The sequence below is a fragment of the Scyliorhinus canicula genome, chromosome 4 (assembly GCF_902713615.1).
Source record: "Scyliorhinus canicula chromosome 4, sScyCan1.1, whole genome shotgun sequence".
Classification (NCBI taxonomy): Eukaryota; Metazoa; Chordata; class Chondrichthyes; order Carcharhiniformes; family Scyliorhinidae; genus Scyliorhinus; species Scyliorhinus canicula.
Window position 1 is genome coordinate 224,750,905 of NC_052149.1, and position 14,673 is coordinate 224,765,577.

At 44.7% G+C, this 14,673-nt stretch overlaps 1 protein-coding gene across 1 annotated transcript in view; it reads right to left on the bottom strand.

Annotated features, from left to right (window-relative positions):
- LOC119965406 overlaps positions 1–14,673 on the bottom strand; it is a 218,882-nt gene that overhangs the window by 96,638 nt on the left and 107,571 nt on the right. Inside the window, exons 6-8 of the mRNA XM_038796157.1 lie at positions 3,258–3,527; positions 1,358–1,696; positions 1,010–1,279 (exon numbers count right to left, since the gene is read on the bottom strand). Of these exons, the coding sequence (XP_038652085.1) occupies positions 1,010–1,279; positions 1,358–1,696; positions 3,258–3,527 (879 nt within the window). The remainder of the gene's footprint in view (positions 1–1,009; positions 1,280–1,357; positions 1,697–3,257; positions 3,528–14,673) is intronic.

Consider the following 14,673-nt stretch of genomic DNA (forward strand, 5'->3'; position numbering starts at 1 on the left):
GGTCTGGCAGCATCTATCAGGGGAGAAAAAGAATTAATATTGGGGGTCTATAACTCTTCGGCAGAACTGAGAGGAGGGAGAATATGTTAGAGAAATAGAAACTGCAACAAAAAGAAGCAACTTTAAGAACAAGCTACAGATGGCCTGGTATCAGTTTGCAGTTTCTATTGTTCAAACACATTCTCCCGCCTCTGTTCTAACAAAGAGTCTGTGACTCAAAACGGTAACTCTGCCTCTCTCATGACAGATGTTGCCAGACCTGCTGAGTTTTTCAGCTTTCTCTATTCCTGTGATGAACATATTAGGATGTGGAAGAAAATTCTTGCAGGTAGCAGCAGGTTCAAATGTAGCAAATTTATTATCTATGTTTCTGAAATTGTCAAGGGGTAGGTTACGTGTAATTTTGTTGAAGACAAGTTTCTTGTGGAAACTGACAAAGATGTTTGCAAGAATGGGGCATACAGGGATTCCTCTGGCAACACCATCAATTTGGGAATACATGGTGTGATTACAATTGAATGGTGTTATTACAATCTGAATTCAGATTCAGACAATGGCAACACATCTGAATCAACCTGATATAGTGACCTAGTGAAAATGTCTATAACTCCTTGAATAGTACATTGACAAATAGGTTTGCAGCATCGAAGAAGCACATGAACATGGTGTTATATTGACATACAAGTCCTGTATGGCCTTTGTAGTGTGAAAAACATGCTGAAAAAGTTGGTTGCAGCAGTAACTTACCCCTCTGTTTGGCCAAATGATGTCGTGCCAATCCGGTCATAGATAAGAAAGAGCATGAACGTATATCACTTTCATGTGCAGCCAGACATATGCAGATGCAATGAGGGTGAATCATTACATTGACATCACTTGTTAGCTCGTTACTTTTACACAATTCCAACAAGTTGAGCTTTACCCACAGGATATGACCGAACAGTTCAGTAAGAGAGAAGAATTTTCTCTTCAGATTAAAAGTATAAAGAGTAAATTTTGACTCACTTACCACTGGATTCCAGATAGTACAGGACTGAAAGCAATGGCAGGTTTTGATTGAACAAAACACATGTCCAGCTCCTACTGCCTCTCTCAGCTTTCTGAATAATCAGTTTCAATGATTTCTCTTCCCCATTCCGTCTATTTAATGTTTTCTCGGCAACAGTTTTCCCATCACTGCTGATCCAAACAAGTCTCAGTGAGTCAGTGACATCAGAGACAGAGCAGGTCAGGGTAACGTTGTCTCCCTCACTCACTGCATCAGATGGTTCAGCTGTGACTGTGTAAACAAGAAAATCATTTAGATTTTAAACAACGACTTGATCATTGAAAACAACGGCAAAATTCTGTCTCCTACCTTTAACTGTGATGAGTGTGATTGTCACCATTTTAGATGTTTCCAGATGACATGTGTAATCTCCAGCATCTTCAAATAGGACAGGGACAATCCTCATGTTGAAGTTCTTGCCATTAAAATTTGTCACTGTGGAGGTCAGTCGATCCCCAAAGTCAATCCTGTTTACATTGATGGGCTGAGATCTTGAGGCAGATGCTATTACTTTCTCCTGAGTTTGATGATGATGTGACCTCCATCTCCATTCAGCATTGTTGGGGTAATAATAACCAAAACAACTCAGATCGATTTCACTGTGATCAGTGCCTGACCGATAAAGAGTGTAATGCCTCGTATATAAAACTGTAACAGAGAGAGAGTTAGAACAATGAGTGAGAATTGTATGGGTGTGGAGGCACAGGAAAAGCAAAAATATGAAAATGGTTAAAATTAGATGTGAAAAATAATAACTTGATTAATTCAATTTGCACAAAACAGATTGTTCTTGAAAATCATACAATATTTTTTATATTTAATTTCTTTTATATTTTTTGCTGTGAATCATATACCCAAATATTATGAGGATTTGGCAATAACGTTAGGTTGTGTTGATGGGAGCTGCAGTTTGTGTAGAATTTTGCAATGGCCTGAATTTGGATTCCTTCAGACAAGTGGAATCCACATTTGTATGGAATAATTATTTATAAATGGCCACATACAGAATATTATGAAATCTGGCAACATTCTGCCTCTAGTTCTCATCTCCCTAATGTAAGGTGGGCAGATTCCTGCTCCATGAGCTTGACCCACTTTAACACAATCCAGAAAACAAGGTGCTGCTGTTTTAGCTGCTGCCAAATTGTAGGTTTCTTCACAGTGAATATCTGCCTCCTCTCACATTTAATATTTTACAATTCCTGCTTGATCTTTCTTCCGGCACAGGATATTCGGCTCCCAGCTGGAAATCCATAGACCAGATGATGCTAGTGACAGTCAGGGCAGGGTATCACTGAAAGCCTTTGCTGTTTTATTTCATATTATGTCACCACTTGCTGCAATTCAGGTTTTGTGATAGTCATTTGGTGGCATAGAACTTGAGTATTGCTGTAAACAATTGTTGCTGTTGAATCTTTTCATCCTGCGCTCATCAGGACAATTTACAAGAATGCCAAATTGGAGAGGCGTTGTCACGGAGAATGCAGCAATCGGAATGCACTTACCAACCAATCAGTACTCTCTCCTCATGCAGTATAAATTGTTGTTCCCTGATGAGTGCAAAATGAAAAGTATTGACAGCATGTGTCTTTTTCACAATGCTCAGATTTTCTACCTTCCAATGTTCAACTGCCTCACTCACTCTGTCAGTTCCAGTGTCCATCGAGTGGAAGGGCCAAGGAAACACCTTACTGACTCTGTTCTTGTTCCTCAATCACAAGCTCTCTGTTTACAGCTGGACACTGGTTCCCCACTCAATTACCTGGATTTATTCTACACTTCACATAAATACAAACTTTGATCTTCTACTGCAAAGTGTCACTCTCAGCTTTACCTCTCTTCCTCTCCCAAAACGCCACTTCCAGCCTCCGTCATTTCCCTTTATCCATCATCTCTCCTCCACATTCCCACTGTTTCCATCCTTCCCTCTCCCATTCATGGTCAATGAATCCCTGCCTTAGTCGAGCTCCCAGTTCAATACTTCAGGAAGCTGAGAGTGTGCAGCAGCTGGAATCTGTTCAAATAGCAGCAGAACCTGGTTAGAGGTGGCATTCAGGATAGTTTTTTGATGAATGTTGTTTTGTGAACCAGATCACCAAATGGTGACTGTCACCATGAAGTGTTGATGATTGACGTTTAGGACCCCACTTTCAGTAACAGTTTTATACGAGTAACTCACTTATATCCACTGTGAGGAAACTGCACTTACTTTTGGACATGGAAAAATCTGCTTTTCCTGTGAGAATAATAGATCCTTTTTCCTTCACTTTACACTCATACATCCTCTCATCCTCCACTGCAACATGTTTGACTGTCAGATAGACTGTGTTGTTGATTTGGATCTGATCAGTTTTACTCCTGTTCAGCTGAGATGAGTCTCTCTGTTTCCAGTGAAGACTGACTGTATCTGAGAGGCTGGAGATGGTACAACTGAGGGTGACGTCACTGCCCAGCGGGGGTTCCTGTGGACTTGACTCAACTGTGAAAAACAGATCAGTAAGGTTTAGTGTAAATAGCTGCAGTTGCAATTCAATGATTAGCTTCCAACTGACTTATGATTTGCCCATAGGGCACTTATACCTTTCTGCGTTAATGAATAAGAACAGATTAAACACAAAGAACATTGTATCCTAGGAATGAAGGATTGTCTAATGAGGAGAGATTGGGTCAACTGGGCCTGTATTCACTGGAATTTAGATCAATGAGAGGGGATCACATTGAAACGTATATAATTCTGATAGGGCTGGATACAGGGAAGTTGTTTCCTCTGGCTGGCCGGAGGGGTGGGTGGGTGTCACAGTCTCTGGGTATGAGGTAGGACATTTAGGGCTGAGGTGAGGAGAAACCTCTTCACTCAGAGGGTGATGAACCTGTGGAATTCTTTATCACAGACGGCTCTGGAAGGCCAAGTCATTGAAGAGATTTAAGAATGAAATGGATGGGTATAAAGGAGTATTTGGAAAACCTGAGAGTGTGACTCTGAGTTGGAGCAATTGTGAATGGTGGAGCAGCTCAAAGGGCTGAATGGTCTACGCTTTTCCCAATTTTCTATGTTTCTATATCTGTCAATAAATAACATAGTGGGGATGAATATTCTCAGTCTCCAGCAATGTAAGTAAATCAGAAATGAGACAATGACCCATAACCATGAACCTGCTAGAGCGTCCTAGGTCAGGTGAAGGTTACATAATTTGAACGGTATGTGCGGATGCTGAAACCCCCGAGAACAGTGATGGAATCTCACTCAATGAGTTTGTGATGGAAACGTAGAAGCTCATCATCAGACATGGAAAAGTCTCCAGCTCTATTCTGAGTGTGATCCAACACTTACACCTGCGGCCAGTACATCGATCCACATCAGAGTCATTACAGCACCCGAAATCATTTAACTTGGCGTCTTCCCAAAATCCCCCTGAGCAGATCACCAATCATTGAGTCTCCATGAGTCGGCTGTTCTTTCCAAGAATCGATGCAGTCTTGATGGGCCGTAAGGCCTCCTTCTATACTGTAAGGATTCTATGAACAACAATCAGGGGAATGAAATCCGATGGCAGGGGAGTGGGCTGATCTTCTGTGTAGTATGTTGGTAGTTTTAAAAATCAATAATTTTAGTTGGTGAATATGGGGTGAAATTCTCCGACCCCCGCAGGATTGGAGAATTGCCCGGGGCTGGCGAAAATCGCGCCCCCGCCGTGGCAGAAATTCTCCGCCACCCGGGATTGGCGGCGCGAGCAGGCCCCCGGGGTCCTGGGGGGGTGCGGGGCGATCGGACCCCAGGGGGTGCCCCCACGGTGGCCAGGCCTGCGATCGGGGCCCACCAATCGGCGGGTGGGCGAGTGCCGTGGGGGCACTCTTTTTCTTCCGCCGCCGCCACGGCCTCCACCATGGCGGAGGTGGAAGAGAACCCCCCTACCGCGCATGCGCCGGTGGTGACGGCAACACCAGCTGACGCACTGGCGCATGCGCAAACCGGAAAATGCCTTTCGGCCAGCCCCGATGCCGGGGAGCGGACGTCAAAGGCCGTTGGAGACGGTTTTGGCACCAGTTGGTGTGTCGCCAACCACTCCGGCACGGGCCTAATCGTTGGTGCCACTCCGCTACGCCAGGACCCCCAACCCGCCGGGTAGGGGAGAATCCTGGCCATGGTCTTTCATGTTATTAGCTAACACGGGAAGAAGCCATTTAGAATTAATCTGGGAGAGATTTTAAACCAATTACTGCATTATTGGAAATCAACCAGAAATGATTGAATGAGCAGCGAGGCTCAGTTATGAGACAATTGAAGAACAAGAAATTAATCAATAGATGTATTGGAAAAGAATGGTAATTTTGGTGGTCATTCCCTTAAGAGGGAGGCAGTGCTGCAGTGGAATTGTCACTGGATTAATATTCCAGAAACACAGGGTATCCAGGTTCAAATCCCACCAAGGCAGATGGTGAAATTTATATTCAATAAAAATCTGGAATTTAATAATAACCATAAAACCATTGTCAATTGTTGTAAAACCCCATCTGGTTCACTAATGTCCTGTACTTACCTGATCTGGCCTGCATGTGACTCGAAGTCCACAGCAGTGCAGTGTCTCTTAACTGCCTCTCAGTTCGCAATTAGGGATGGGCAACAAATACTTGCCTTGCCAGCTACGGCCACATCCCATGAAGTAATTTTTTAAAAACACAGCAGTGTAAGGGTTGCCTGGGTTACCATTCGTGACTGAGTGGGAAACTTGCTGCTTGGTCTTAAAGACTTGTTAATAATTCCCAAATTATTCATTAATTAAGTCTCTGAAAATGCATCTGTGCAGTAATATAACCTTTAATATACAGCCTATTATTATTATGTTTCCTGATTAATTTGATTTTAAAAACACTAATTGTACATTAGGAGAGGTCTGTACACTGTAAATTGATTCTCAAACAAGTCTGGAAATATATGTGGGGGATTCTCCGCTTTCCGACCATGGCAGCAATAGGGCGGTAATATTCTGTTCAGCAAAAAACAGTATTGGCGCCCAGTGCTGATTCCGTTGTGACGCTCTGGTCCTCTCCTGGCTGCTGCCTCAAAGTTCACGCCTATCGCCAGTGTCCCCATAAAAATCCGCAATTTGCATTGATTTGACTATGATTAATGGGCTGGTCACCAGATGCTCCACCCCTTCACCATGCTCTCAGCCTCTCAGGCAGATGTGAATTGGTGCAAGTATTTACAAGCGGGCATGAGAGCCATGTTGGTTGAGGGGGAGCATCTCCTTGCTGGGAGATGTCTGCCTGGACCTTAGGGAGTAGCGGGGAATGGCTTAGTGCCAAGTGCATGGACTCGGGATGTCCCCCTCAGGATCAGAGTGGCCCAGCTCAGACTCCCATTGCTATGTTATTTCATTTAAACCCACCCCTTGCGGCAACTTACAGTCTCCTCCTTGTTCACACTGCTGACTGCTCACCATGGAAACCCACCCAGCTCACCCATCTGGATACCCTTATACCCCAGCAGTATCATCAACAGGATGGACATGGACATGCTCAGTCGCTGGCCCACCAGGTGCTGGCACGCCTAAGAAGTGCAGTCCCATAGTATAGGAAATAGGGGGATAGAAGAGCTCATCCCAAACAATGGAAACATGCACTGTAGCCATTGGAACCCTTCGTGACACACCATCTCTCTCAGATTGGAAGCCACACCAGTGACACTATCAGCTATCCCACCCATAGATCACGAGGCATCTCCAAGCTCTGACTGCCCATCCATAAGTGAGGAGACCCATGGGTCGACCCACTAGGAGAAACAGGACAGGTGCTGTGATGATATCATGGTTGTGTTGTAATTCACCAATTGACTACTGGGAGTCTCATTAGTATGTAAGTGAATGTTAAAGTCAGATGACCTCAGACTGACTGAAGAGCTGGAAGAGAGAGGTTGCTTGTGCATGTTAATATTGTTCTTCATCTGATGTTTTATAAATAGTTGACCTACAGTTAATTTTAATAAATTGTTTAAAGCTTTAGCTACAAGTGTTCTTGTAATATAAATCAGGCCATCCAACAAGAATATTACATGGTACCAGGGTTTGATAGTATTAAACACTGAAAAACAAAACTATCAGCCTACCTCGAGGTCCACAGAGATTTGAAGATTTTGCAGACTGCAAGAATTAACAACATGGAGTTGTTGAAACCACCAATGAGTCTCAGATTTCATGGTAATGTGGATAGCAACTGGCCTGGGTTTAAACAACAATTTAATCTTTTTCTTGCTGCAGTAAATTTAGAAGATCAATTAGATTCACGCAAGATAGTGGTGTTCCTAACAGCATCAGGGCCGAAACAATTTCTGTGTTTAATATGTTTAAATTTGCAAACGACGATGGTAGTAAAAATTTTAACAAAGTAATTTGAAGGTGTGATGCACATTGCACCCCCAGAAAGAATGAAATTTATGAACGTTATGTATTTAGATCACATTTACAGAAGACAGAAGAGTCTATAGATCATTTCATCAGTGATTTCAAATTAAAAGCTAAAACCTATCATTTTTCTGTGGTGGAACCTTCTATGATTCAGGACCAGATTGTGTTTGGTGTGTATGAAAATAAGCTGAGTGAACGGTTGCAGAGGCAATCGGAACTGTCCTTGGAACAATCAGTTAAGAATTGTCAGGTTCACGAGCCAGCAGCACAGCATGCTAAAATGTTTCTTAGTAATGGCGGCAGCTTCTTGGAGGAAAGCATTCCGGTGGCCACACTTTTTCCAAAAGGCGGGAAACTTTTTAAAAAGGCAGGAACGTTCCTGCAGCTCCTCGTAATGAAGAATAGGTTGAAGATCAGGATGAAGTATTTCGATGTAAAATATGTGGTCAAAGGCACAAATTAAGGCAGTGTCCAGCATTTGGCTAGTTTCAGAATCATAGAATTTACAGTGCAGAAGGAGGCCATTCGGCGCATAGAGTCTGCTCTGCCCCTTGGAAAGAGCACCGACCCAAGACCACACCTCCACTCTGTTCCCGTAACCCAGTAACCCCATCCAACCTTTTGCGACACTAAGGGCAATTTATCATAGTCCACATTGGCACTAACGACATAGGTAGGAAAGGGGACAAGGATGTCAGGCAGGCCTTTAGGGAGCTAGGATGGAAGCTCAGAGCGAGAACAAACAGAGTTGTTATCTCTGGGTTGTTGCCCGTGCCACGTGATAGTGAGATGATGAATAGGGAGAGAGAGCAATTAAACACGTGGCTACAGGGATGGTGCAGGCGGGAGGGATTCAGATTTCTGGATAACTGGGGCTCTTTCTGGGGAAGGTGGGACCTCTATAGACAGGATGGTCTACATCTGAACCTGAGGGGCACCAATATCCTGGGGGGGAGATTTGTTAGTGCTCTTTGGGGGGGTTTAAACTAATTCAGCAGGGGCATGGGAATCTGGATTGTAGTTTTGGGGTACGGGGGATTGAGAGTATAGAGGTCAGGAGCACAGATTTGACTTCGCAGGAGGGTGCCAGTGTTCAGGTAGGTGGTTTGAAGTGTGTCTACTTCAATGCCAGGAGTATACGACATAAGGTAGGGGAACTGGCAGCATGGGTTGGTACCTGGGACTTCGACGTTATGGCCATTTCAGAGACATGGATAGAGCAGGGACAGGAATGGTTGTTGCAGGTTCCGGGGTTTAGGTGTTTTAGTAAGCTCAGAGAAGGGGGCAAAAGAGGGGGAGGTGTGGCGCTGCTAGTCAAGGACAGTATTACGGTGGCGGAAAGGATGCTAGATGGGGACTCTTCTTCTGAGGTAGTATGGGCTGAGGTTAGAAACAGGAAAGGAGAGGTCACCCTGTTGGGAGTTTTCTATAGGCCACCTAAAAGTTCTAGGGATGTAGAGGAAAGGATGGCGAAGATGATTCTGGAAAAGAGCGAAAGTAACAGGGTAGTTGTTATGGGAGACTTCAACTTTCCAAATATTGACTGGAAAAGATATAGTTCGAGTACATTAGATGAGTCGTTCTTTGTACAATGTGTGCAGGAGGGTTTCCTGACACAATATGTTGACAGGCCAACAAGAGGCGAGGCCACATTGGATTTGGTTTTGGGTAATGAACCAGGCCAGGTGTTAGATCTGGAGGTAGGTGAGCACTTTGGAAACAGTGACCACAATTCGGTGACCTTTACGTTAGTGATGGAAAGGGATAAGTATACCCCGCAGGGCAAGAGTTATAGCTGGGGGAAGGGCAATTATGATGCCATTAGACATGACTTAGGATGTGTTGGTTGGAGAAGTAGGCTGCAAGGGTTGGGCACTCTGGATATGTGGAGCTTGTTCAAGGAACAGCTATTGCATGTTCTTGATAAGTACGTACCAGTCAGGCAGGGAGGAAGGGGTCGAGCGAGGGAACCGTGGTTTACCAAAGAAGTGGAATCTCTTGTAAAGAGGAAGAAGGAGGCCTATGTGAAGATGAGGCATGAAGTTTCAGTTGGGGCGCTTGATAGTTACAAGGAAGCGAGGAAGGATCTAAAGAGAGAGCTGAGACGAGCAAGGAGGGGACATGAGAAGTCTTTGGCAGGTAGGATCAAGGAAAACCCAAAAGCTTTCTATAGGTATGTCAGGAATAAAAGAATGACTAGGATAAGAGTAGGGCCAGTCAAGGACAGTGGTGGGAAGTTGTGTGTGGAGGCTGAGGAGATAAGCGAGATACTAAATGAATACTTTTCGTCAGTATTCACTCAAGATAAAGATAATATTGTGGAGGAGAATGCTGAGACCCAGGCTATTAGAATAGATGGCATTGAGGTGCGTAGGGAAGACGTGTTGGCAATTCTGGACAAGGTGAAAATAGATAAGTCCCCGGGGCCGGATGGGATTTATCCTAGGATTCTCTGGGAAGCCAGGGAAGAGATTGCTGAGCCTTTGGCTTTGATTTTTCGGTCATCATTGGCTACAGGAATAGTGCCAGAGGACTGGAGGATAGCAAATGAAGTCCCTTTGTTCAAAAAGGGGAGTAGAGATAACCCCGGTAACTATAGGCCGGTGAGCCTAACGTCTGTGGTGGGTAAGGTCTTGGAGAGGATTATAAAAGATACGATTTATAATCATCTAGATAGGAATAATATGATTACGGATAGTCAGCATGGTTTTGTGAAGGGTAGGTCATGCCTCACAAACCTTATCGAGTTCTTTGAGAAGGTGACTGAACAGGTAGATGAGGGTAGAGCAGTTGATGTGGTGTATATGGATTTCAGTAAAGCATTTGATAAGGTTCCCCACGGTCGGCTATTGTAGAAAATACGGAGGCTGGGGATTGAGGGTGAATTAGAGATGTGGATCAGAAATTGGCTAGTTGAAAGAAGACAGAGAGTGGTAGTTGATGGGAAATGTTCAGAATGGAGTTCAGTTACGAGTGGCGTACCACAAGGATCTGTTCTGGGGCCGTTGCTGTTTGTCATTTTTATAAATGACCTAGAGGAGGGCGCAGAAGGATGGGTGAGTAAATTTGCAGACGACACTAAAGTCGGTGGAGTTGTAGATAGTGCGGAAGGATGTTGCAGGTTACAGAGGGACATAGATAAGCTGCAGAGCTGGGCTGAGAGGTGGCAAATGGAGTTTAATGTGGAGAAGTGTGAGGTGATTCACTTTGGAAAGAATAACAGGAATGCGAAATATTTGGCTAATGGTAAAATTCTTGGTAGTGTGGATGAGCAGAGGGATCTTGGTGTCCATGTACATAGATCCCTGAAAGTTGCCACCAAGGTTGATAGGGTTGTGAAGAAGGCCTATGGTGTGTTGGCCTTTATTGGTAGAGGGATTGAGTTCCGGAGCCATGAGGTAATGTTGCAGTTGTACAAAACTCTAGTACGGCCGCATTTGGAGTATTGCGTACAGTTCTGGTCGCCTCATTATAGGCAGGACGTGGAAGCTTTGGAACGGGTGCAGAGGAGATTTACCAGGATGTTGCCTGGTATGGAGGGAAAATCTTATGAGGAAAGGCTGATGGACTTGAGGTTGTTTTCGTTAGAGAGAAGAAGGTTAAGAGGTGACTTAATAGAGGCATACAAAATGATCAGAGGGTTAGATAGGGTGGACAGCGAGAGCCTTCTCCCGCGGATGGGGGTGGCTAGCACGAGGGGACATAGCCTTAAATTGAGGGGTAATAGATATAGGACAGAGGTCAGAGGTGGGTTTTTTACGCAAAGAGTGGTGAGGCCGTGGAATGCCCTACCTGCAACAGTAGTGAACTCGCCAACATTGAGGGCATTTAAAAGTTTATTGGATAAGCATATGGATGATAAGGGCATAGTGTAGGTTAGATGGCCTTTAGTTTTTTTTTTCATGTCGGTGCAACATCGAGGGCCGAAGGGCCTGTACTGCGCTGTATCATTCTATGTTCTATGTTCTATGGCCAATCCACCTAACCTGCACATCTTTGGACTCTGGGAGGAAACCGGAGCACCAGGAGGAAACCCACCAGACACGTGCAGACTCCACACAGACAGTGACCCAAGCCGGGAATCGAGCCTGGGACACTGGAGCTGTGAAGCAATTGTGCTAACCACTGTGCTACTGTGCTTCCTATGTTCCAGATGCAAAGGAAAAAATCACTTTGCTCAGAATTGTTACTCTAAGTTCAACCCCAGATCACTCAGCACAGTGAAAGACACGGTCTCCAGTGATGAAACATCATCGTTTGTTGGAGTAATAACAGAGAAGGATATTTTTTGTAGACAGCAACAAAATTATCAAGCACTTAAAAAAATGCTAACTGATACTCCATTTAAAATTATCGCAGTTGATGAGGAAAAATTACTGCTGCCACTTAAAGTGAATGGCACAGTGGTCCAATTGAAGTTAGACACAGGTGCCAATGCCAATTTAATCAGCATGACTGATTTTAAAAATCTAAAAATTCAGCTAATTGGAAGAAAGCACAAAATATCTCTGAGAGATTATGAAGGTTCAAACATTAAATGTTGTGGTGCTTGTGATCTGAGTGTGGTGGTGAAGTTTATTCTGTCCCATTTTGTATTGTATCCGAGGACTTGGATTCATGATTAGGTGATCAGTCCAGTGAAGAATTAGGTCTAGTGCTGTTGGTATATAGCATCCACAACGGATTGGATCAACACTCCAATAATTCTGAGAACATTATCTGCAAATTTAGCATTGTGTTCACTGATTTTAGACACTACAATTCGCCAATGAGATGCAATTTAATGAAGATGCATTATCTAAAGCAGTGACACAAACTATTCATAGTGAAATTGTTCAAGACGTAGATCTGCATCTCAATCTTATTTCTCCCCCACCGCCCATATCAGATATGAAACAGCAAGGAGTCGTATTAGTATCTAAGTGAATGTTAGAGTCAATTGACCTCAGGCTGACTGAAGAGCTGGAAGAGAGGTTGCTTGTGCATGTTAATACTATCTTTGATCTGTTGTTTTGTATATAGTTGACCCACAGTTAATGTTAATAAATCATTTATAGCTTTAGTTACAAGTGTTCTTGTAATATAAATTAGGCCATCCGACAAGAACATTACAGGAGCCACTGGGCCCATCGCCAACACAGGGTTTCAGCAGTCACCAGTACACTTGTAGACAAGGATGAGTGGTGACGATAGACCTCCCCACATCACAGGCCAGGTTCTATGCACTGATGCGGACAGGCGTGCAGTGCAGATGACATCATCTGGAAGGGGCCGGGAGAGGTGGGGGAGGGAGGAGACATGTTCAGGGTGGCACAGCAGTACAACTCAGGGTTACCATGTAACCTAGTGGCATTGGATGGTCAAGGGAAGCCTCATCTTGCTAACGTTCTCTGTCTCTCTGTAGATATTGGACTACAGCGAGCAGGGTGGTTTGTTCATGCTACTGGGCAGGGTTTAAACTAATTTGGAAGTGGCATGGAATCCAAAGTAACAGTACAGTGAGTGAGTTGGATGGAGTATGTCATAATGCTCATGGGGAGCACAAGGAAACAATATTGATCTCCCAGTGGGACTTGTGGATTATGAGCTCCCCAGGTAGGCGGTGGAGGTCAACCACCTGGGGCTTGTTATGAGAAATAGATAAAAGTAGGCCCAAATCAGGGCCTCTTGTGGTTAGACCTCCCAGCTCAGACTGTACTGGGAGTGAAATGCTGCTTTATGCAGACCCATTGTAAATATTGTCAATAAATCTGTTAGTTAACAGCCAGCCTCCTCTAAGTCATTGGTGACGAGGAGTAACGGAAACTCCAGTTCGGCCCACTAATTCGCCTAACCGCCGAAGGTTCGCTGTTGGTTACGTCACATTGTATCAGTTAAGATGCCGTTATTCGGTAAACTGGACACATTTGACGCAGGCCTGGAAGATTGGAACCAGAATGTGGAGCGCTTGGGTTATTTCTTCCAGGCAAATAGGATATTGGGGGGGAGACCAACAGAAATGTTCTCCTCCTGACCACCTGCGGGGCCCAGACGTTTGGAATCAGAAAGAGTTTGACTTACCCAGCGACAGGTCTTTTGATGAATTGGTGGCTGTCGTTTCAGACCACTATGACTCCAGGTTTTCCCTAATTATACAACATTATCGTTTTAATCCGCCAGTGCATTCTCCTGGTGAATCAGTCATGGTCCTCTTGATCTACCTGCGACATCTGGATGAACACTGAGAGTTCAGGCCATCTCTCTCTAGGATGTTGAGGGACTGGCTCGTGTGTGGTTTTCACAATATGACCACGCAGATGAAGCTGTTAGTGGAAACAACTTCAGGTTTGAAACAGGCCATGAGCATTCCTTCTCTTGTGAAAACACAGATAAAGGTGTACAGGAGGTGAGGGATCCATAAACTATTGTGTCCTTAGTTTGGGCTGCACTCCTTTTCAAACTTCCTGCAGTTCATGGGACGGTGTTGGTCCAGCCAGAATTCCTTCGACAAAGCAACCCCCGAGGCAAGGCCATGGCAGAGTTTGGGTACTGGGCATTGCCGCTGCCCGGTGAGATACTTCGCCCAAGAATGATGGTGAGAGTTGTCCGCATTGCCAACTTTGTGGTCAAAGGGCTCATGAGGGTCAGGGTCACCCAGTGCAGCACAGGGGACGCAGTCCGCGACAAACACTGAGGTCACCCTGGACCAGGGCCTTACACATGGATGCCCCGGAGGAGGATGACTGTTTGATTGAATTGAACTGTGTCTTGACTCTGAGACACGCACCGATCCAAGTCACCTTGCAGGTGAATGGGAACCCGATGCTGATGAAAATGGACACTGGGGCTTCTGTCTCCATTGTAGACCTCCGCACGTCTTGGCTTCTTCGTACAGGGATCTGTCACTGACATTGCGTGATAACAAAACGAGTTTAACAACCTACACAGGGGAACTGTTGAAGATCATGGGGATTGCTGTGACTCCAATAACATACGGGCAGCAGTCAGTCCACCTTCCTTTGGTTGTGGTGCAGGGATCAGTCCAAACTTGTGAGAGAGAGACTGTTTTTTAAAATTCATCTTACAGGATGTCGCTGGCTAGGCCAGCATTTATTGTCAATCCCTAGTTGATGTTCAGAAGGTGGTGGTGAGTTGCATCCTTGATATTCTGCAGTGCCTGAAGTGTAGGTGCACCCACAGTGGTGTTAGGTAGGAAGTTCCAAGATTTTGATCCAGTGACAG